Source organism: Asterias amurensis, chromosome 6, assembly GCF_032118995.1.
Source record: "Asterias amurensis chromosome 6, ASM3211899v1".
Lineage (NCBI taxonomy): Eukaryota > Metazoa > Echinodermata > Asteroidea > Forcipulatida > Asteriidae > Asterias > Asterias amurensis.
In genome coordinates, this window is record NC_092653.1 from 9,257,731 (window position 1) to 9,281,904 (window position 24,174).

The 24,174-nt window shown below is 38.9% G+C and overlaps 1 protein-coding gene across 2 annotated transcripts in view; it reads left to right on the top strand.

The window, feature by feature from the left end:
- LOC139938741 (NADPH--cytochrome P450 reductase-like) overlaps window positions 1–24,174 on the top strand; it is a 34,811-nt gene that overhangs the window by 502 nt on the left and 10,135 nt on the right. The window contains exons 1-10 of one of the 2 annotated variants that reach the window (XM_071934358.1): window positions 9,605–9,720; window positions 12,342–12,522; window positions 13,253–13,307; window positions 15,706–15,834; window positions 17,825–17,974; window positions 19,117–19,241; window positions 20,038–20,127; window positions 22,367–22,465; window positions 23,077–23,193; window positions 23,559–23,680. In XM_071934358.1, coding sequence (XP_071790459.1) covers window positions 9,705–9,720; window positions 12,342–12,522; window positions 13,253–13,307; window positions 15,706–15,834; window positions 17,825–17,974; window positions 19,117–19,241; window positions 20,038–20,127; window positions 22,367–22,465; window positions 23,077–23,193; window positions 23,559–23,680 — 1,084 coding nt within the window. In that variant the 5' untranslated portion in view covers window positions 9,605–9,704. Of the gene's footprint in view, window positions 1–9,604; window positions 9,721–12,341; window positions 12,523–13,252; window positions 13,308–15,705; window positions 15,835–17,824; window positions 17,975–19,116; window positions 19,242–20,037; window positions 20,128–22,366; window positions 22,466–23,076; window positions 23,194–23,558; window positions 23,681–24,174 lie in introns of those variants that run through there. The other variant, XM_071934360.1, reaches the window with a different exon arrangement.

A 24,174-nucleotide genomic window follows, 5' to 3' on the forward strand; every position in this document is an offset into this window, starting at 1 on the left:
ACCTCGCAAACTCGCACCTGCAAACTCGGCACCTCGGCACCTATAACTGTGAAAATTGAACTTTTTTAACTTAGGAGTAACTATAGAATACAGGTACACTCGGAGCTCTATCTGTGCCTCCGCGGAGGCGGAGTCACGGTCACGTACGTTTTAAGTAACTTGGTCGTAGCATGGAGGAAGAAAATAGCTGGTCGTACTATACTACTTGATTGTATTGAGTGCGATTGATGAATACAACAGATAAAATGTTAGGGTCGTAGGGAGTCAAAGTGTGACGTGAGTGGTGAGGTAGGTGAAGCAGCCGATAGAGGGCGTTTTAGGAAGATGTGCATTTGATGCAATCGTGAAGACGGGGAAGCTGGAGGCGCGGAGTCACAGTGTTGACAATGGCCGATAGAGGGCGTCTTTAGGAAGACGAGCATATGCAATCGTGAAGACGGGGAAGGTGTAGCCGCGGAGTCGCGGTGTTGGCAATGGCCGATAGAGGGCGATTTTAGGAAGACGGGCATTTGATGCAATCGTGAAGACGGGGAAGGTGGAGGTGCGGAGACGCGGTGTGGACAATGGCCAATAGAGGGTGTCTTTAGGAAGACGAGCATATGATGCAATCGTGAAGAAGGGGAAGGTGGAGGCGCGGAGGCGCGGTCGGGCTTTCTTTCCCTTTTTTAAATAATCCTCTATTGGGGTCAAGTGTATTAGGGCAATATTAATAATTGTACGGAATTCGGGCTTTCTTTCCCTTTTTTAAATAATCCTCTAATGTATTAGGATTCGGCCTTTAATTATTTCCCTTTTGGAAATAATCCTCTTTTGGGGTAATATGTAGTACGGCAATATTAATAGTTATTAATTATTTGTACGGAGTTCCCATAATTATTGAAATAATCATCTAATGGTCTTGTGAGTTATCGTATAAAATAAATTGACAACACAGCTGCGCATTAGCTATAGCACAGTTGTGTATTTTCGAGCCTAATGAGGGCGCTGTTGTGCATCTTTCAGAGTGCCCCCTAGGTTGCCAAATATTTATAGTTGAGCAACAGAGCGCGACCTCAACTCCAGTGTACTGTGTACGTATGAACGTCACCGCGACTCCGTCTCCGCGGAGGCGCAGTGGAAGCTTCGAAGTGTACCTGCATTCTATAGTTGTGCCTTAACTTAGTGCCGAGTTTGTATTTGTACAATGTGCCGAGTTTGTGGGTGCCGAGTTTGCAAGGTGCCGAGGTTGCAGGTGCCGAGTTTGCAAGGTGCCGAAGTGACCGATACCCTTGGATGCCATGCCCTGACAACCCTGCTGGTCACTTCATGACTTCGGCACCTTGCAAATTCGCCGCCCACAAATTCGGCACCCACAAACTCGGCACCCACAATTTCGGCACCCACCAGCTCGGCTCATTACAATAATATAAAAAGCACGTAGGCCCTAAATACAAATCTTTCTGCCTCACTGTCTTTATCAAAAACAGGCCGCTTCAGACCGTTGTTGTTGATTTTTTAAGTTATTAAGAAATAGGCCTTTTAAAAATTATGAATAATTATTAGGAAAAAAAGATGGAGAGCTTTTATAATTAATCTTTACTTAACCCAAATTACCAGAAAACTACATGAAGGTGTGATGACAAATAACGTATAAATACACTAACGAAACATGGTAACTCAGTCATGGTAAATAGTTTTTAGAAGCAAAATCTGAAGTTTAATATGGCGTTACGAGACATTGCACGCCCTGAACATCACGTGCGCAGTCAACCAACGAGCCAGCATAGATTGTTGACCGGCTGTTGGGCAAAAAGTCTACACAGGACTGCCATTCAGCGAATCACGCTCCGTCAAATCTCCTTTGAGTTAAAAATCCACATAGCTTAGCCTTCTAGACGACGAACCAAACGCAAATCAGATTTGCGTTTGGTTTGATCCAAAATGGCACTGCATTTTACCAACATGGACCCAAAGTCATATGTAAAAGGTTTTTAAGAATGTCCGCACGCTTGGATTTAAGTTTCTGGGGGAAAAAATCTCGGACAAATTTGCTGAAAGTTTTGAAGTGGATAATACAAAACAATGACCTGTCAACCAGTGGCTGAGTAGTCTTTAGTCAAGGCACTCGGGGCAATCCAGATGGTATTTAACTCAAACAGCGCCACCACCGTAAACAAGAAACCGTAAAAGCAGCAAAAGGCAGCTCACTTGTTGAATATGTGACCATTACCGTTCAGTCATTAATTGTACAGTTTGTACATTATGCATACATGTACATGATGGTCACAATAGATGATACCAACAGTTTGCATCCTTCCTCTATGAGTTGAACAGGGATGCCAGTTTTCCGGCTATTGCTTTTTCAAATTTTCCCCGATTTTTTTCCGGCACTCTGTGTCATTTGGTCGATGAAAAAAAAAAAAAATCGAAAAAAGATATCTAGTTCTCTGTATTTTATCTAGTCGAGAAAATATATATTGCGTTGCTTGTCGAACATTTTTATCGCAAAAGAAGTTTTTTGTACAACCGATCCTCAAATTACTAACCCCTAAAAATGGTTGTTGACTAAAAAATAGTATTATCGAGGGCAGAAATTAGAGGGTAAGATTTTTTAGATTTTTTTTTTACGTTTTTAAAATTGTTAAAGCTTGTGAAAAATAAAAACGGATTCGAGACATTCGAGACAAAAAAATCAGACTTTGTCTGCCTTTTTTTTTTGCAGGGGGGGAGGGGGTCAAAATTTTCTTTTTCATTGTGTTTTATAAAAAAAAAATTGCCGTTATGTTTTTTATTGTTTTGGGGATTGGGGGAGGGGGGGGGAAGGGGGCGGTGACCCCCTTTCCTTCAACAAATTTGTCAGGGTCTGAAGGGAAAAGTCACTGGCATCCCTGGATGAAGCGCTACAGTTGTGCATTGCAGAACAATGGCATGACCCGACTAGTCTTTTTTCCAGTCACTGTAGCCTACAGTGAATGAAAAAAGACTAGTTGGCTCATGCCACTGTGTCTGCCATGAAACAATGTTACATGTAGCTTTATCAGACCTACCAAGTCTCACGCATTGGGCTTGAGACTCGTGCATTAGGAGTTTGTCTCACGCTCTCATGCACTGAGACTGTTTTCTCACGCATTGGGCCAGACCGAAAAAATAAAAATAAAATAACGACAATGCATCGCCATATTGCGTACGTGTGTACAAAAAACGCAATGTACAAAGCTTGCACTACTTCAGATTGCACGCAGTGTGTGCAATGTTTTAAACAAGGTTCATTTTCATCAGATCGGAAGACCATTCTACCAATGACTCTACTGTTGTATGCTCACATACCATTAGAGCCTTCTGTTTTTGTAACCTTGGCCCATTTTTATAGAGCTGCTCAAGCAGAAATGAGCAGGATACCAGTCACAAATTGTACATGTGACATTGTAGCTTAGCTGGTAACCTTATTCTGGCAGGCAAGCATAATTTTGTTTTGCTAAATCTTTTTGCAAATTTTAATGTCCGCTAGAAGGATCCCATTCACTGCTTGTACATCAACACGTGCGGGGGTCACTGTGATGATATAAGAACACTTACCACAACGTAAAGGGATTGTATTTTGTTAAAACTACACAACATGTACGTTGCAGGTTTTATTTGAAGAAAAATTATAACAAGTAGAATTACCCTGGACGAAATAAAGGTATTACTTTACTCTATAATCGTAAGACTTCAGACAAGGCGCTCTGAAAGATAAGACGCAACAAAGTTTGGGCTCTCTTAAAGTCAGATAAGATGCAACAATGTTTTGGGCTCTTAAAGTCAGATAAAGCCCTTTTCACACGAGAGCCGAAGACCAACGTCCCTTGTTGTGGGCGCCAGTTGTCTGTCACAAAAGTTGTTTGCGATTTCATCACACGATCACGCACATTGCGTTCCCGACGTCCCTTGTTTATGTGAGATCGCACTGTGGGTTGTTTACCAGTTCGCTGGTGCTCTGTCAGTGTCCCGTGTAATGTCATGTATTTGCTTAAGGTTACCATCGATCATTTTTTGGCGCACCACTGTGTATTTCAGGCATAAGAATCTTCCGGATTTTTCACCTTGAAATAATGTGTTCTCCGAGTTCAGTGTAAATTTGAATTGAAAAACGAGGGATAAGTGAGAGGGTTTGTGTCCACACCATTATTTTTTGCGTGCATTAAAAGACGCTCAGAGTGTTTCTCGATCGGATTCAACCCTTGCTAGATGTTGACGTCGCCAGAATATGCATGTGTGGAGAATTTGCAGCGAAGTACATGTACTTTAATTGTACAGCGACTGATCACAACCAAATTCTCACTACATCCTGTAATAGAGTAAGGAAAAGTCCTACTTGTGTTTTGTGTGCAGTACGCGCGATGTGTACACTTTCGTTGAACATAAAACGGACTGACTGTCAAGTCTATCTGCACACGTGTGTTTACAGATTTTCTTTTCCATTTTTGATGCAATAAAAATGAAACTCGGTAGTCGTTACGTGTTTTGCAACGTGAATCCATTTGGATGTCAAGGAAATTGACAAAACGATAACAAATAAACGATTTCTCAGCGTCCCGACTCCAAAACTGAATGTATCCGAAAGCATTTTGTTTGAAATTGCAAGCGGAAAAGCCAGATTCAAGGCTTTCTTGATCGGAAGCTTCTTGGTTTATTATTAAAGAAACAAACTTTGAGGAAAGCAATAAAACAAACTAATTTTCAGTTTGTGCTGCCGACACCTTTGTTGGATACCTGGAAGATACGAACTTTCTCCATCAGTAATGACGTGTGCTGCTTAAAAGTGTGTGCATAAAGAAATGCAACCCCATGGTTTGTGCATGCATGATCGTTGTGCGATCACCGAGGACCTTTGTAATCTACTGTGTGTCATTTCACACGAGTGACTCGGCGATTCAAAACAGGGTTGCGATTTTTGTGGAGGAGGTCTTGATCCCGGTTGTTTATTACGCGGGTCCTTGGTGATTTCATCGCACGGATTCATTTCACACGACGCAAATTTGTGATTATATAACGGGAATGTGATTTCGCTCCCAACGACCATGGTTTAGAAAGCGCGTGTGAAACGGGCTTTAGACGCAACAATGTGTTGGGCTCTTAAAGTCAGATAAGACATGTCTTATCTGCAGGATGATAGTTCCTTCCTCCTTGGTCAGACACAAATACATGTAGCTCAAAAGGCCCTTGTTAACAACTAAATCTTAGTTCACCATGTTCACCACACTATTACACCACATCACAATCTGTAATATCTTCGGCTAATCCTATGTCAAACAAGGGTTCTAAATATGGAAAAGGTGGATTAGACAGTGTACACATGCACCACACACATGTACAGAAGCTTTGCTGGTGCATACTACATAATGTACTTGTTCACATGCACAGGACTTGGCTGTGGTGACATGTTCAGAATGTTCTGAGCCTGTGTTCAGGTTTGATCAGTCAGTGGGTGTTGCTGTACAGTAACAGATACACCTCATCATTGCTACATGTACAGCATGAAGTACAATGTCCATGCTCTCTCTCTCTCTCGATCTTTGCTCGGAAAAAAAAGTATTTTGAACTGATGTGAGGAATGACGACACTCCAGTGAACTTCAAAAAAAGTTCACAGTGACAACTCTGGAACGATAGTCACCCCTGAGTTCGTTTGGCAGTAAGAATTCATTGTTGTGGGCCAGTGAACTGAACTGTGGGACCTTGTGCTGTTGTGTGTTGGCTCGCTTCAAGTGTACCTTTGAGCCCCGAATACGTGTGGGCACAGGGGGGTACCGTGCACACCATGTTCCGGAGAAAACGTGAGATCTTTTTTGGGGGGATGGTTGTTAAAAAAGTTGGGGAAGACGAGGTCATAGTTCTGTGAGGGAAAAAATTGTTTATTTGATTTTTTTTAGGATGCTTACAAGAAGTGCCAATAGAATTATTAAGTTTTGTTTGCGGAATGCTTGTCAGGGCTTGTTTTTGGGTACATGAGTGCCTGTCTATTATTTGTGATTCCCTTTCACCTTTAATGTTGTCATGGTATAGCCAAATTCGAATTGGCGGCTACAGCTACGACTTGGCTATGGCTAGGACACTGTGTAACTGTTTTTATAATGGTGGGTTGCACATTGTGTACCTGTTGTAACCAAGTGTAAGAGTTAAAAAAAAAATTATGTTTTTTTTTTATTCGAGTCGGCCAGACACACAAGGCCTGAAGGCCACTTGATTGAAGGTGCATGGGCTATATTTTTTTTTTCAGGGGGCTGTTGCAATGAAACCCGTTGCAATCTACTCCTCTTGCCACCTACTCCAAAAAATGGTTTTCACGACTCATTTAAGAAACATTGCGTCTTCATCAAACTATTTTGAATTAGATTATACACCCTGCAACAACAGCAACAACAACATACACAAAATCTGACATTGTACTCTTAAATAATTTCTTTGCTCTTCCAGCGTAACCTTACAAATGGTGTAACTTTAGTAAAAAATAAAGCCCACACATTGTGTAGTTTTTGCTACATCACATGTACTAGGCTATGTATACAGAAATTTGTTTAAAAGAAATATTTGCTGCTTTGGTATCCCCATTCAACTGGGCCAGGTGTTAGTTTGAAAGAACTCCCTTTTATTCTAATCTTTAAAAGCTGCGTAATGAAACCATTTAGGGCAGGAATTGTCTGGTTTTGGCATGGGATGTCATAGTTGACCTATTTTTGTATGAGTTGCATACCTTTGGTGAATAGTTCTGTCAGGTCAGGGATTAAGTTTTGACAAAAGCCATGGACCACTTTTCCTAATGTGGAAAAGAGGGCACATATCCCAACAGGATATTTATGTTGAGGAGACCATGGAGCAATTTTAATTGCTCCGTGGGGAGACCGGGGTAATTAGTTGTGGCCCTGGGGGTAACTATGTCCCCTTTGGTTTCAGTAACAAAGACAAGTACATTCATGACATTGAAATATGATAACAAGTTTGTTAAAATCTTTGAGTTTTTAGGGGTTTTTTGTACAATGGGACAGTTACCATATTTACAGTTTGTTCACAATGTAGGATACAATGTATTGTAAATCTGGTGTGAGAAAATAGCTCCCATAATAGACCTTAATGCATTGACATAATCAGGCGAACATGTTTGAGACTTTAAGAGGTAAACGATGATGCAACAATGGAAAATGCGTAGTTGATACGTTGTAATATACAATGTAAGGACGTACATGTGTGGCGAACGTGAGTTACCATATTTAGATGCCCTTCAGGTGCATAAATAAGGTTTATGCAACCACCAATATGTTTGGTACATAACTGGTTATGTAAGTTTGAACAAGGCCACATGTCCAGTACAGTATTTGTATTGTACTGAACTCTGTGAGTTTTAAAGGAACACGCTGCCTTGGATCGGTCGAGTTGGTCTTCAATTGTAACCGTTTGTTATTAAATTGATATGGTTAGAAAGATGTTGTAAAAGTAGAATACAATGATCTACACAAATATGCCTCATAATTGCGTGGTTTTTGTTTTACCTCGTCGACTAACACAGTCGGCCATTTATGGGAGTCAAAAAGTTGACTCCCATGGTCGACCGTGTTAATTTGCGATGTAAAATGAAAACCGTACAATTTTGAGTGATACTTGTGTGGATCATTATATTCTACGTTTAAAACATCTTTCCAACCATATACATTTCATAACAAACGGTTTCAAACGCTTTTTTATAGACCAACTCGTCCGATCCAAGGCAACATTAAAAATATCCATAGAACACAGTACATGTACCTGTACATTTGTGTACACGTACATGTGTTCATTTTTACCTACATAATTGGTGTGTGCAGATGTTTAGAGTATGCTTGTTTTTTTTTAACCCATTGGAGATCAAGGACTTAGTTTGTTAAAGGCAGTGGACACTGTTGGTAATTACTCAAAATAATTGTTAGCATAAAACCTTTCTTGGTTACGAGTAATGGGGAGAGGTTGATGGTACATGTATAAAAAGAAGTAATTTTCCACGAATTTGATTTCGGGACCTCAGATTCAGAACTTGAGATCTCTCTTGAGATCTAAACGTACACAACTTCGTGTGACAGGGGTGTTTTTTTCTTTCATTATTATCTTGCAAGTTTGATGACCGATTGAGCTCAAATTTTCACAGGTTTGTTATTTTATGCGTGTTGAGATACACCAACTATGAAGGCTCGTCTTTGACAATTACCAACAGTGTCCACTGCCTTTAATTGTACAATATCTTACATATTTGTAGGTTCTACCAAAGAATTATTGTGAGATTTCTGCCATTTAAAACCTCCATGGCGATGTAAGGGGCATGAGTCTTTTCAAACCAGTGGTTGACAAAAGTATGTTTAGGCAGTCGGTAAGTGAAAATACCTCTCGTCACATACCTTGTCATTGACCCCTGTTAGATTTTGTTTTGGAGTCACACAGTAATGTGTCACTGCTTCGAGGTACAGAAAAAAAAAACATGATTATGCCCTGGGATGTAGCAAGTAAGAATCACGCTTTAAAATGACCAATAGTTATTATAATTATTGATTTTATATTTCTTGCCCCAAAACTTTAGGGCCAAAGTAGAGAATACAAAGCGCGGTCGTCCATTCTGAGCAGACTGTTTATTGCAAAACATACATAAAAGACACAACGGTTTCACATAAAAGTATTGACTTAAGCACCATTGTAGGAGACAGGGTAGATACTTCACGCAGGCAACAAAGGCAATTGCCTCCATGTCCCCTAGTCCTAGGCTACCAGGGTGCCCTTCCCCTTTTCCAAATAGAAAATGCCTTGGCGACCTTGCCCTTTCAAAAACGCAGCATATACGCATGGAGACATGTGTGTAAACTTCACTATTGTCTCTATTTACAGTACACGTACATGTTAAAAAACTTTAAAGTAGCTTTAAAGGTATATTAGCTATACACAGTGTATGGAAACTTGGGTGTAAATCTTTCTTTCAATTTGTTAATTTATTGTTCTTGGTGTTGGCCCTCATGGTGTTATTCGCTTTGTGTGGAAAAAGTACATCTCTCACTAAAAAAGGACAATCACCTGTCCCCTGTAGTGTTTGTACTTTTTTAACAATTTCTGTTTTAAAGGCACTGGACACGTTTGGTTTTGTCAAAGACCAGTCATCTCAATCTCAATCATAAAATATCAAACCTGTGAAAATTTGAACTCAATTGGTCATCGAATTTGCAAGAGAGTAGTGAAGACAAAACTGCCCATGTTGCATTACCTTGTTTGATTTATGCATAATTAAAGCCTCCCACCGAAGTCTTTTATCATTTGAGTGAGAATTAACCTCTTTCTCAAAAAACTGCATTACTTCAGAGGGAGCCGTTTCTCACTTTTGTTTACCATGTTTTATACTATCTACAGCGTTTTATTACTCGTAATTACCGAGTCAGTTTTATGCTAATAATTTTTGAGTAATTACCAATTGAGTCCGGGTGCCTTTAAAATACAACTTTAGGCAACGGTAACCTGCACAGACGGCTATTCAGAAAGAGATTTTTGTGTGGGTATTTTGTGCTTTCAAGAGCGGAGTTGAAGAGTTCATGCAGAGTCAATGGAGTAGGGTTCAAACTCTATCTATTTGGAGTTACAAGCTATCATGTGCTCCTTTGTGTACTTTTGCGTGATCTCTTTCGGATTGTAAGCTACAGTGGCTGGTAGGGGACTGATAGTAGGGTCGTGTCTTTCTAGTGTATGGATTCATTACAAGGTAAAAGTTGCCTCGTTTTTGAAAAGCATTTTCTTCTTGCTAAAGAATTGTGAATTTCTACTTCGGTATTTCATGGGCACACAGGCAACAGGGTTCAAACTCTATCTTTTTAGAGTCACGAGCTATTATGTGCCCGATAATAGGTGTCGTGTACTTTTGTTGGAGTGATCTCTATCGGATTGTAAGCTGCACTGCGTGGTCAGGAATTATCGTAGGTTCCTGTCTTTATACATTTAGTGTATGGATTCATTACGAAGTAAAAATTGCTGTTAGTTCTGTAGGTTTTTGAGTTGAGCTTAAAGGAACACTTATGGTAAACTGTGTTTTGTACTGTGTTTTGTACCTGGGTGTTTAGTCGCCCAGATTTGAAATTTTGAATTTGTCTTACATTTGTAAATGTACCTTTCTGATGTACTTATGACAAGCGATCACATTCACTCATTCAATTAAAAAAAAAAAAAATGTACAACATTCATTATTCACATCTGAAAGGAAGACATCTCAGTGATGCGCATGGCACTTTGACTAAAGGTATTTTCCTGCAAGGTACATTGTGTATGTTGGACTACGTATAAATTGTGAGACCTACAATGTACTCCTTTCACATAGCACCAAGGTGCTGTGGCGCAATACATGTATGCTGCCGACCAAACCAGGAACACCGGGGCAAACCCCTGCTTTTTTATGCGTTACACAACTCACAGGACTAATGGCTTTACATCCCATTCGAAGGACGAAGCAATACTTGCGTAAGGACCCAAGTGTCATGACTGGGACTCCAACCCACACTCTGCTGATCAGAAACACAGACTTTGAATTTGGTGCTCTTAACCACTCGGCCACGTCACTAGTTAAAACACCCAAGGATCGGTCAATAACCTCTTCACGTGGGTACTGCCGGCCAGTCTAGTGAAAGGAAATCATTCCCATAATATAAAACAAATTGGGCTAGAGAAATAAATTGAGTGATCGGCTTTGATTTTTGTATGATGAATGAAAGAAAAATCAAAAACTTGCTCTTAAATTAAATCTTAAAATGTACTACCTACACATTAGGTAGTGTGGCAGCTGACTACCCTTAGAAACACTTCCGCTATGAGGTACCCTCACCTTTATCTGCCGACATTGCATTAATTGTGCTTGGAAAAAAGTCTGTGTGTAAGTGGGCAGTTGTATAATTATGCCTTAGAAAACATGGCAAATAATAATATTAAAATAATAGACTATACTTATAAATGTAGCACATCCCCATCAGGTCCATATGGGCTTGTGAGCAATAGAGAGAAAGACAAGAAAAGATAACAACAGGTATTTCAGTCTTCTCCACACAGTCAAAATTTCACACACAAAAAAAAACAAAAAAAGAAGGGAAATTAAAGGCTTAAAACTTTTATGTAATACTCTTTATAGTGTTTATATTTGTATCAAGTCTAAAGCATTCCTCTTTGAAATAAAATTTGCAGGTACTCTTCACTAAATGCAAGTTGTCTAAAAATCAATACATCGTTGGTGTGCAAGGAAGGAGGACATTGCGGAACTGTAGTTACCAGAGAAAGCTATCAATTAATGTGCAAAATTGTGTTTCAAGACAACTGAGCGTGAAAGTTTGATCGGTTTTCTGCCATAATAGTCATCATAGGAAGGTTAAATTCTGCATGGGAATAGGAAATCAAATCTTAGGGGGTAATTCTAACATTTTTTTTCTGGAGTCATTGGATTGCTTTAAACTACAGCCTTCTGTTGCTGGAAAATAATGTACTAGTATGCCTGGATGAAGGAGGGAGAGCCTACATGTATCACCCGTTTCAGACAGGCGCTCCAGAGTCGCGCCGAAAACCAAATTCCGAATCAAGTACTTGATGAAAAGTTTGACGCCTGAAACAGTTGGGAGTGACTGGACTCATTAGAAGTCGAAAGATTGACTGTTGCAATCGTTCAAAACAGCGCCTTTGTATCAGACATCAATCTTGTTGTCACGAGTCAAACCTACATGTATGATTTCTCCTGTCCTGTCTGAAACCAAAAGTTATTTGGGTCGACCTAGAGCCGCTCCTTATCTATTTGTTTCCAGCGTGACTCTGGCGCGCTTGTCTGAAGCGAGTGTAACGCCCTTCTTCTGTGCACACAACGTCATCTTAATTAGAGTTGAAACTAGATCAAATCTCTAATATTCTTATCCCCGATGCAAATTTAACATCGTATACCGTTGCGGTACCCGCTGCCAAAACATAGGATTCGAACTGCCTCTAGCTACCGGGCAACCTCGGTAGTCTAGTTGGTAAGACACTGCTCTAGAATTACAAGGGTCGTGGGTTCGAATCCCACCCGAGTAACATGCCTGTGATATTTTTTTCACAGGACTCGGGAAAGTACTGATTATACAGTGCTAACACACATCGGTGTATGGGTAAAAAACAAAATTAATATTCTTTATCCCCGATGCAAACTTAACATCTATTATACATGAAATCTATTCATTTTTAACTAAGATGCACTATGATCATCAAATATGATCCTGACAATGTTACATGTACATGGTTGCTGAATGACAAATTGAACTCACAAAAAACAGAACTCCTGACTCAAAACTATCTTTGGTTTTGTTCTTTTTTGATTTCCAGGTAGAATGGCAACACCAGAAATGGCTGAGGCTGCCAGTAAGGTAGTGTCGGAGCCGATGTTTGGAATGCTGGACATCCTTCTGATGACAGTCAGTCTAGGAATAGGAGTCTACTGGTTCTTCTTCAGGGGAAAGAAGCCAGCCGATCAACAGTTCACCGCCATCAAGAAACTTACAGTAGCGTAAGTCTACTATAATTATAATAATAATAATAATAAAAGGGATAATAATTCGGGAGGCTAATCGTAGGTGATAGCCCCCCCCGGAAGATATTGTACAGTAACAACCAGATCCAGATCCTTATTCGCAGCTAAGAGCTGATTTGCAAAGGACGCGGCTACAACGTGTGCGAGATGCAGGCATGCAAGGGCGCCTTTGGCAGCAAGCCACATCAACCCATTATGACCACAGAGCACAACCAGAAATCCAAAGAGTTTGATTTTAGCATAAATTTGTTTTAGACTAGGGCTTAATTTTTATACAGTTTTACAATTGACTACTAAGCAGAAATGAGCAGGGTACCAGTCACAAATTTAATGGCGATATGGGACAGTGTTCATGTAGTTCGGCTGGTAACCTTATTTTGGTTAGCACATCTTTGTTTTGCTCGGCTTATTTTTGTGCTTAAAGGCAGTGGACACTATTGGTAAATACTCCAAAAATAATCAGCATAAAACCTCACTTGGTAACGAGTAATGGGGAGAGGTTGATAGTATAAAACATTGTGAGAAACGGCTCCCTCTGAAGTGATGTAGTTTTCGAGAAAGAAGTAGTTTTCCAGGAATTTGATTTCGAGACCTCAGATTTAGAATTTGGCACCCCTTCAAAACTGCAGGCTAACATGTAACTTGTTAATGTGACGTCAATAACATATTTTCTCATTCACTCTCTTTCTCTCTCATTGTTTCACAGTCCAACATTAACAAGGGGAAGTAATATGGGATTCATTGATAAATTGAAGTCATCGGTAAGTTGTTTTTAAAAATCATTAAAATATTTCTGTTTAATAATAAAAATAATAATAATGAGTATTTTTAACATCTTCACTGTTAAACTTGAAGTTCAAGTTCCTGTTTTTCGTTGACAAGCACCAAGAGTTCAGACTGATATCATTTGTCTTTAGTATGGATCAAGTGCACTTCGATACTTTACAGAATTGAACTTTAATTACACTCAAAGTGAACTTTATTAGAATCAAAGTGCCCATGAAGCATGCATGGCCCACAGTTTGCCAAAGAGAACCCATTTTTTAACGGTGCATCATGTTAAAAAGGTTGACAAGCTTTTAGTCTTCTTGCAGCGCCATTCGCATGACCCTGAAATTTAAGTAGTTCGTTCAAAGTTTGTCTAGCACCAAGAATACATTTTGTCCGTGTTTACAATTCAAGATGGTAATTTTCGTGGGCAGTATGGTGATTGTTATGCTCATTTTGTGTCAGCAAATTTTTATGGTCCTAAACTGCCTGTGCCGTTGCTGAGTTGTGAGCACAGTCGTTTTAAAAAAGGATTTAGGTAATTTTTGTGTCACAAAACACAAGTCCACAGATTTACATTAAACTCACTCCGTTTGAAGATAATGATAGTAGAAAGTGTATCTTAAAATAATAGTTGCTGAGGTGCTGTAGTTTTTGAGAAATGAGTAAAACAATGTCATGAAATCACGTTTTTACATGCTAAAATAATTTTTCGTCTCATGATCACTGAGACAAATATTATTTTCATGACATTGTTTTATTCATTTCTCAAAAACTACAGCACCTCAGCAAGTAATATTTTCAGGGAAGCTTTTTACTATCATTATATTCAAACTGTGTAAGTTTAATGTGAATCTGTGGACTTGTGTTTTTTTTTGTCCTACAAAAAGTACTTTTTGTTGTCCTCTTTTTGAGGGGTTGCACTTCTTGTCAATTCAGACCTGATACTTCACAGAGGCGATACCTTTATGCCCCTTGAAATGCTCCAGTTAAAGTTTTTACAATTTTCCCATAGGGTGCCCTTTAACATGGAGAAAATGCCTTTTTGTCATTGCCCTTTCAAAAACGAAGCAAACGGGCCTGTGAATAATTGCTGGTGGAATCTCTTATTTTTAGCGACTCATCATTATATTTAAACTCAGTTGACTTTGAACCGATTTACAAGATAACTTTTATTTATAAGTAAATAGAGTGCTCGAAGTTCCCTATATATGGTTGAAAAATTGATCTGTGTGCCCTGATGTTTACTATTCTTCTTTTTTTATTCTGGCAGTACTTAAACAGCGGCTACAGGATAGTCTCAACATTTTAACTAATACCCTTTTTTGGCCAAACAGACATATCATAGATACAGATTTAGCTTAAAATTTGCATTTGTTAATAAATAATTCAAGTCAAAAGTGCACCTCTCTGCGTGGCTTTTTCAGCCGAGAGTCAAAAATGGCTAATCTATTATAATGACCCCTTGACGTCAGTGGCGATTTTCCCCTAATTGGGTTTGAACACAGTTCTCCAGCTTTGACAAACTGAGGGCGCTATTTTCCACATCAAAAAGCCCCCAATGACATCACAATTCCTTTGTCGCACGGGTTTGTTTGACCTCACGTTTTTCAGAATTTTGGCTTGGAGTGTTTTGGAAAAAAACCAACATTTTGACCATGTTTTAACGTGAGGTACGAGACTCGTTATTTGTTTTTTCTGTTTCCCGTGAACTGCATCTATAACAAAAGTGTAGCAACTATTAGTGAGCATTCTGTAGCCGCTGTTTAAACAACCAACTCAAATAAGTAATACGTGTACATTCATACTTGGTTATATGTTAAGGGTAAAGTGTACATTTGTAGACTCTCTATGAATTGTGTGTACTTTACCTTTGACCCTTTTGCAGAGATGGCACTTCAAAAAAAAAAAAAAACTTTCATTTTTTCCAGGTCGTCCATTTATTACAAGACTGGAAAAACTTACAGCAACTTTTTTTTGTCCGAGTGCGCGTGATTGTTAATTTTTATTTCTCAAGTTTGAGATGTAGCCAGAAAGCATGCTGCTGACGTTGTTTGAGCAGTATGGCAGCTCAAACAGAACGTTTTGAAAACTGGTGCAATCTTCACATCGTTACTACAGTGACGTCTCTGCTTTTGGCTGATGCAAAAATGCTGCGTTTGATAGCATATACAGACCCATTCGTGTTTCTAAAGAAACAATATCACATAAAATGACGTTTAACACCATTTTAATGTAAGGTTATATTCCCCCTTCTTTGATTATGGACTCTCTTTTAAAAAATGAGTGCACCACAAAACTGAATTTGACCATGGAGACCCTCCTTTAAGCTTTTCGAAATAGAATCCAATGAAATACGATAACTAACTATTATCTCTTGTTTTTGAACAGGGGAAAAATGTAGTTGTGTTTTACGGTTCGCAGACGGGCACCGCAGAAGAGTTTGCAACGCGGTTATCCAAAGATTCCCAGCGTTATGGCATGAAGGGGATGATTGCCGATCCAGAGGAATGTGAAATGGTGAGTTTCATTCATGTATTGATAGTCCTTTTACAGATCACAGGGCTGGATTTACACAAAGTCCACAAAGGGTCATGACCTCTGTTGCCCCTGGTCTTGGCCTTCATGTAGTTCCCTTTGAAAGTTTTCCAAATACTTTTATATAATAATATCAAAGTCTTATATAGCGCACGTATCTACCAACAAGGTACTCAAGGCGCTTAGTATACACATTTAAACAGAGAGATAGGTTGTTGAAGTTATGAATACTGAGACCCAATTATGAAGCTCCTTATAAGGGTTTACAAAGTGCTATGGCACATTCAGCAGCCACAGCCAGGAACACCGGGGCGAACCCGTTCTCTTTTCGATGCACTGGGTGCTTTTAAGGCTGGTTTATAGTCTGTCACCCGATGTCAATATTGACGCACGATCGTAAAAAACACAGCCTCAGGGATGACAATATAAATCGTGTTTTTGTGGGTCGGGTGCCAGGATTTCCATCGCGCGACCATCGCACGACCGACTTTAAACCAACCTTCACATGTGTTGCACAACATACAAATGGGACCAACGGCTTTACAACCCATTCGAAGGACAAAGCAAAGGTTAAGTGTATTACTTATAGACACAAGTGTCTCGGCTGAGGGATTAAAAACCACACTCTGTCGATTAGGAGTTTGAATAAGTTGCTCTTAACAACCGCTTGGCCACAACACTTCCACAGCGTGGATCTCCCTGGAATAGTTCTCTTGGGATTTCCTCCTACATTTAAAAATAAAACTTCCTTCATTGTCTTCTCTCATTTGGGTTCTTGGCTAGTACAGTGATTAAGATTAATGAAATGACATGAACTAACAGAAAGACATTAGGAAACATGCTGGTTTTAGTCCTGATCATGCAGACGACACGTGTTGCTCAAATCAAAGTTGTTTGACCTGACATGTTTTTTAACCTCACTATCATAGTTATGTATTTTTAAGGCATTTCTTCTACCAGCATTTACCAAGAAACATGTACCAGTAACTATCGCGTAACAGTTCAGTTGTTTTTTGTGGGGGCATGTCTGTGCCTAATCAATTTTAATTGTTCCTGCATACTAATGTGTGATTTACACTGTACAGCACTAAATGAAGCAGTTGTTAATAGACCTTTCCTTGAAAAAAAAAGTAATTACAGGGATGTGATTTCTCTGATTTTAACCGGAAATCCGTGTTTTTTTTAGACCCCCCCCCTCCCAAAAAATAAAAATAAATAAATAAATAAATAAAAAAATGAGAAGATTTTATAACATTTTTTGTCATTTTGTTAAATCATATTTTAAAACTTAAATCAAATTCATAAGAAAGATAAGATTCACCATATGGAACACCCCAGATTGCAGAATAGGGCTTTCAAAACGATAAGATAAATGTATTATGTAAGCAGGCTTCGTACCCGCACGCTTTCACTCTAGCAAGCTTGTACAATCTTAGGTAAAGAGCTTAAATCAGTTTAGTGTAGCCCTCACAGGGGTTTCCCCTGAAATAATTCTCTGGGGTTTTCCTCCCACATACGAAACTGGAACTGATTCTAACCATTATTATTTTTGTTTTTTAAAGGGTCTATGTAACTTTTGTATGACAAAAAACACAATGTCCACAAGATTTACACTAAACTAACACAGTTTGAAGATAATGATAGTAGAAAGCTTCCCTGAAAATATTACGTGCTGAGTTGCTGTAGTTTTTGGGAAATGAGTAAAACAATTTCATGAAAATAATTTTCGCCTCATGAGACGAAAATTATTTTAATCATTTACAAACATATTTTCATGATATTGTTTTGCTCATTTCTCAAAAACTACAGCACCTCAGCACGTAATATTTTCAGGGAAGCTTTCCACTATCATTATCTTCAAACCCTGTAAGTTTAATGTATATCTATGGACATTTTGAAAAGGTACCCAAATCCTTTAAGTGTATAATTTAAAAAGCGACTCCTAAACATTTTTTCTCTCTTCTGTCTGTAGGAGGACCTGCCGAGGTTAAGTGAAATTGAAAACTCCATGGCTATTTTCTGTTTAGCCACATACGGGGAAGGTGACCCCACCGACAACGCTCAAGAATTCTTTGACTGGCTACATGAGGGCTCAGTTGACATGAGCGGCCTCCGATACGCAGTAAGTGTCAGTTAACCGGAAGTCGCAAGTTCCATTCAACCAGTTCAAAGTATGGAAAGGTTTGCGATAACACCATGTAATGACTATCTCTAATGAGTTTGGGTGGTTCTGAAAATAACCGTTGGTTTCAACTCGACGTTTTGATCAGTATGCTCTGATTGTCTTCTTCTTTTTCCAGAAGACGATCAGTGCACACTGATTGAAACATCTAGTTGAAACCAACGGTTCTTTTCAGAACCACCCCAACTCATTAGAGATAGTCATTACATGGTGTTACCGCAAACCTTTCTATATCGTATTTCCACCATGCAAAGTTTCAATTCCTACAGTTCCAAGTAGCAGGCACAACCCTACCACATCAAATTGGGCAGTTGGTTTAGTGGTGTCTTTCTTTGCCTTCCACCTCAAGGACCCTGGTTCAAAACTGGTCGGGGGGGGGGGGGGGCTCTACGTTGTTTGGGTTTCAGTCCCTACCTGACCTCACATGGGTTTCCCCTGAAATAATTCTCTGGGGTTTTCCTTCCACATACGAAACTGGAACTGTTTTTATCTATCCTGTTATTGACACTTAAAGGCAGCGGACACTATTGGTAGTTACTCAAAATAATTATTAACATAAAAACTTACTTGGTAACAAGCCATTGGGAGAGGTTGGTAGTATTAAAACATTGTGAGAAAAGGCTCCCTCTGAAGTGACATAGTTTTCAAGAAAGAAGAAATTTTCCACAAATTGATTTTGAGACCTCAGATTAAGAATTTGAGGTCTTGAAATCAAGCATCTAAAAGCACACAACTTCGTGTGACAAGGGTGTTTTTTCTTTCATAGTTATCTCGCAGCTCCGATGACCATTTGAGCTCAAATTTTTACAGTTTTGTTATTTTATGCATACATTGAGATACACCACGTGAGAATTTGACAATTACCAATAGTGTCCAGGGTCTTTAAGCAGTTGGATGTGGCTGAAAAAAATAAAATAAAATACACTTCCTTCCTTGTCTTCTCTCCATGGAGACCTTGCCTTGTACAGTGATTAAGTTCGCTTTTCTGAGGGTCCTTGGCTTCACAACCAGAATAAATGAAATGAAATGAAACATCGTATTAGTAAGTTGAACAAAAGACTAATTTGTGTTTGTTTTTACAGGTATTTGGTTTGGGTAATAAGACCTATGAGCACTACAATGCCATGGGTACATACGTGGACACTCGACTAGAGGAGTTAGGGGGAGAGAGAATCTATGAGTGCGGACTCGGCGATGATGATGGAAAGTAAGGAGCATTCAAAGGGTTTTAAACGGTTTGGGTACTATTTGTACGACACAAAACACAATGTCCATAGATTTCTTCTTCTACTTCTCTAGTGCTGACCATACTGTACTCAAAAGCTCCTTGAACCTATAACTCAGGCCTGTGAAATCTCGATTTTTGTGAAATCTTGATATTTGTTTCTTACCAATTCTGTAGCGTTCCTTTAAAGCGGATATCAAATTTTTGATTGATCAGGCCAATTTATATATAACGGCACGTTTAACCGGAGGTCGTTGGTTCAAATCCCGCTGTAGTCAATTTGTCTTTGTTCAATCCTAAATCATTTAAAAATGTACCCAGTCAGTTTCCCTTGTGGTTTATTATTTGATATATATATATATATTTTTTTCTATAAATGTTTTATGTTTTTGTGGTTATTTTTTTCATTTTTTTGCTTTTCCCCCTTATATACATGTATATAAGCTTGGCATGCCTTATACAAGATTTGTAACAATAATGCACAGATACAATAATGTGAGATAAGCCTAGTTCACGGATTAATGTAAATGCTTGAACCACACAGATCATTCTTACATCATGTAGTTTTTCAGCTCTTTTTTTAATGGTGCGCTCACAGGCCTGATGCCTTCAGGTGCGATCAAAACATTTAACATTCATCATTTCAATCTAGCTCTTGAGAACCATTTCCCCGTTTGAAACTTGTTCACCAGCAGTGAATTTCACCCTTGAACTTTGCATAAATAATGCAAGCTAGATGAGGTGTTTTTACGTCGTTACTTTTTATCCTGTCTTGCAGTATGGAAGAGGACTTTGTCACATGGAGAGAGCAGTTCTGGCCGGCAGTCTGCCAAAGATTTGGCGTTCAAGCCACCGGTGACGAATCAAGGTTTGTTTCCTCATTGTTTGTTTATTGTTTATTGCCATTCATCGCAACTAGACAATCTGTCAATACAAGAATTTTGTACATAATGGTGACAATGGAGGGAAAAAGCCAAGGCTTATACAGGCCCTGGGGTCGATTCCACAGAGCGTTAGGACTAGTCCTAACTTAGGACTAGTCCTAGGAGATCCTAACTTAGGACTAGTCCTAGGAGATCCGAACTTAGGACTAGTCATAGGAGATATTAAAAACTTAAGACTTGTCCTAAGATAGGACGAGTAACTCGTCTTAACCTGAGATAAGACTAGTCTTAACTCTTTGTGAAATTGGTCCCTTTAGTTTATAAGTGAAATAATAACAATGATAACAAATGAAAGAGAATAAGTGTTCATATATGTATTGCGACCAGTATTTTGTTCAGTGGAGAAAAATGTACAACTTGTTTTTGCATGAAGTTTTAAAATTAGTATAACAATTTCTACAGAATCAATTTGTAAAAACAAATGCAAGACTGTTGTTTTTCCCCTCTCGCTGTCAAGGTTTTTGTAAGGAAATGACCTCTTCCCACCTTGGGGCTGTTTTTTCTCGTCATTTTGATCACCACGATTTGTGGTTTGACAGTTCTGAGGATTTTGTTGGGCTCAGATTGTGGTTATGTGGCTGGGCGTGATGTATATTCTGGAAATAACACAATTATCCAGTTATCCGTTTGCGAAAATGTTTTTCAACTTTGTTAAGGCCACTGGTTAACCCTTCAGAGACCATGCATTTGTGTTGAATTAATACCATATGCCCCCCCCCCCCCCCCCGCAAGACTTGTCTGGTATTGTATTGCTGTTGCTCTGTTTGATTCTTATATAGGGGGCAAATCTCTTGTCTCTTATGTGTTTGACTTTTTTTACTTTCTTGGTTATTAAAGGAACACGTTGCCTTGGAAATTGCGTGGTTTTCCTTATACTGTGCAAACTAACATGGTCGGCCATTTATGGGAGTCAAAATTTTGACCCCCATAAATGGCCGACGTGTTAGTCGACGAGGTAAAAGGAAAACCACGCAATTTCGAGGCATGTTTGTGTGGATCATTGTATTCTACTTTTACAACATCTTTCTACCCATATGCATTTTATAAAAAACGGTTACAAACGCTTTTCAAAGACCAACTCGACCGATCCAAGGCAACGTGTTCCTTTAACTGCAGTTAGAAGATGTATTACAAGTTGTTCTTCAAATTTTTAATGTGTGTATTGGTTAGCCTTAATTTTGCTGTTTTGACGATTACTGGCTTCTGTATTTTCTATTTTGTTAAGAAAGTTATCTAAGCTTCATTAGCCTCTCGTTTGCTTTATTTGCAGTATGGTGTAATCCTTAGTGCATGTATTGTTTTAATTTAGGGTTCAGGTTTTATTATCATCTTGTGTGATATTTGTTTTTGATATGTGTAACTTCTCATCTAACCTTGTAAGATTTTTGTCTTGTTTTTACACTCAGTTTTCTGTTTTGATGCACGGCTTTTCTTAATACTCTGTATTCTACTATTATAATAATGTTAATTCCTGTTTATATACAGGATCCGTAGTATACGCCTCTCTTAATGTTTATGCATGAGGTACGTCACAATGCTAACTCAAAAAAAGGCAGCCACTGCAACATGCGCCCTAAGCCTCATTATGGGTAAAAATTATGACGTCATGCATAATTATTAAGAGAGGCGTATAGGGATAGCAGTTGTTGTACATGTTGTAAAGCCCAGTTCCTACACTTCTTATAAATGTTTTGTTGACAGCAAATTTTCTTGCGTCTCAATCGGAAAAACAGCACACTGATTATTTTTTGTTGTGAAGAGCTACTTTTTCTAGTGCATAAGCAGCTCTGTGAAATTGCGCCCCTGGATGACATGGTCTACTTTAAAATTGTTTCAAGTAAAGTAGCCATGAAAGGCTTAGCTTAACAGTTTACTGTTCCAAACGAAAGCCTATTTCATTTGACATGTATTTGTTGTGTAGATGAGAAAAATTACAAAAAATTTACAACCGTGTACCCACATTACGTCCACAGAGTCTGTGAAATTGCGCCCCTGGATGACATGGTCTATTTTAAAATTGTTTAAAGTAAAGTGAGCCTTGAAAGGCGTAGCTAAACATTTTACTGTTCCAAACGGATAACCTGATTCCATTTGACATGTATTTATTGTGTATATTAGAAAATGAAAGAAATTGACAACCTTGTACCCACATTACATCCACAGTATCCGTCAGTACAGCCTCCAGTTACACGATGAGCTGCCCTCTGAGAAGGTGTTCTCCGGGGAAGTGGCTAGGCTGGGATCGTTCAGGACACAGAAACGGTGAGTGATAATAAATAATAATAAAAAAAAAAAAACATTGTCACTTTTTAAGGTAGTTCTCAACAAAGATATTGACAAAATAGGGACACCGCCAATATAGGGCTAGATAGCCCAGTTGGTAGAGCGCCGGCACGTTAATCCGGAGGTCGTTGGTTCGAATCCCACTCTAGTCAATTGTTTGTTCAACCCCAAAAATTGTTTATTAAAGTGTCAAGTTTTTATGTTTTTAGTTATTTGATTACACATCCAACAGAATAATTAGGGCCAATAGCAGGATGAATAGGGAGCAAGAAGAAATGTTCAGTTTTAGATGTGGGAAGAAAACCTCAAAGGTGAAATAACCTAAACCATCAGGTAGGCACTGAAAACCTAATCCACACGCACGGCTCTGATAAAGGCAGTGGACACTATTGGTAACTGTCAAAGACCAGTCTCCTCACTTGGTGTATCTCAACATATGCATAAAATAACAAACCTGTGAAAATTTGAAAATTTGGAAAGAAACCACTGAGTCATCCTGAATGCCTGTATCACATTTTATACCCTACATAGTGAAACAACATAGTAGTGTTTCTGATCTTAAAATTATTTGATGTTTTTTCTTTTTCCAGTCCGTTCGATGCCAAGAATCCATACTTGTCGCCCGTCATCGTCAACAGGGAACTACACAAGGGAGGTGAAAGGTCGTGCATGCACATCGAGTTTGACATCAGCGACTCTAAAATTAGGTCAGTAATAGACACGAAATTGACGACACACATGAATGAAAATCTGCGTTTTCCGGTATCATTAATGTTTACAAAATTGTGATCATTGTTTCTTCGACAAACTCACTTAAAAATTTAAGCAGGCGCCACATGAATCAGTGTGTAAAGCCCGGTTCACACTTCCTGCGGATGGGATATGAATTTTGACGTCACAGCTCTGTTTTCGCAGCGAATGTTTCGCAGGAGTTGAGCACAATTCAAATGATACAAATTATTTGTTACGAATTTGTCATGTTAAAAATTGTACTGCATTCGTAGGAACCGGGCGTTAGGCCTAACATATTTTTTTATGTTTGTTTTATTCCCCCCACCCCACCCCCTTCTAGATATGAGGCTGGCGACCACGTTGCTGTATTCCCAACTAACGACCCTGTCTTAGTGGACAGAATAGCAGAGCTGATTGGTGGAGAAGATATGGATACAGTCATGAGTCTCAACAATGTAGATGGTAAGAAACCTCTTTACACTAAGCTTGGGCGATATCACGATTATCGAATATCGCGATATTAATTTGGAAACGATTTCGATATGGGATGGATTTGGTTTTAATCGAAATATCGATATATCGCGATATATCGTGATATATCGCAACAATCGCGACATATCGCAATATCGATTAAATATCGCGATGTATTTCCTAGCTAAGACATCTTGCACCCTATAGGTTTGGAGTAAAACCAGAAGAATAGGTCATTAGAACACCTCTTTTCTACAACTTTCACTTGGAGTTTGAAGACTGATGTCAAATTTCATTAAACGCGATTATATCGAATATCGCGATATATTTTCGGCCATATATCGTGAATAAAATAAATTGATATCGCCCAAGCTTTACACTCTACTTGCTTTGAAAGGTTTGGGTACTTTTTGGTACTTGGGTTCCACACAATGCCCACAATGTCAACAGATTTACATTAAACTTACACAGTTTGATGATAAAGA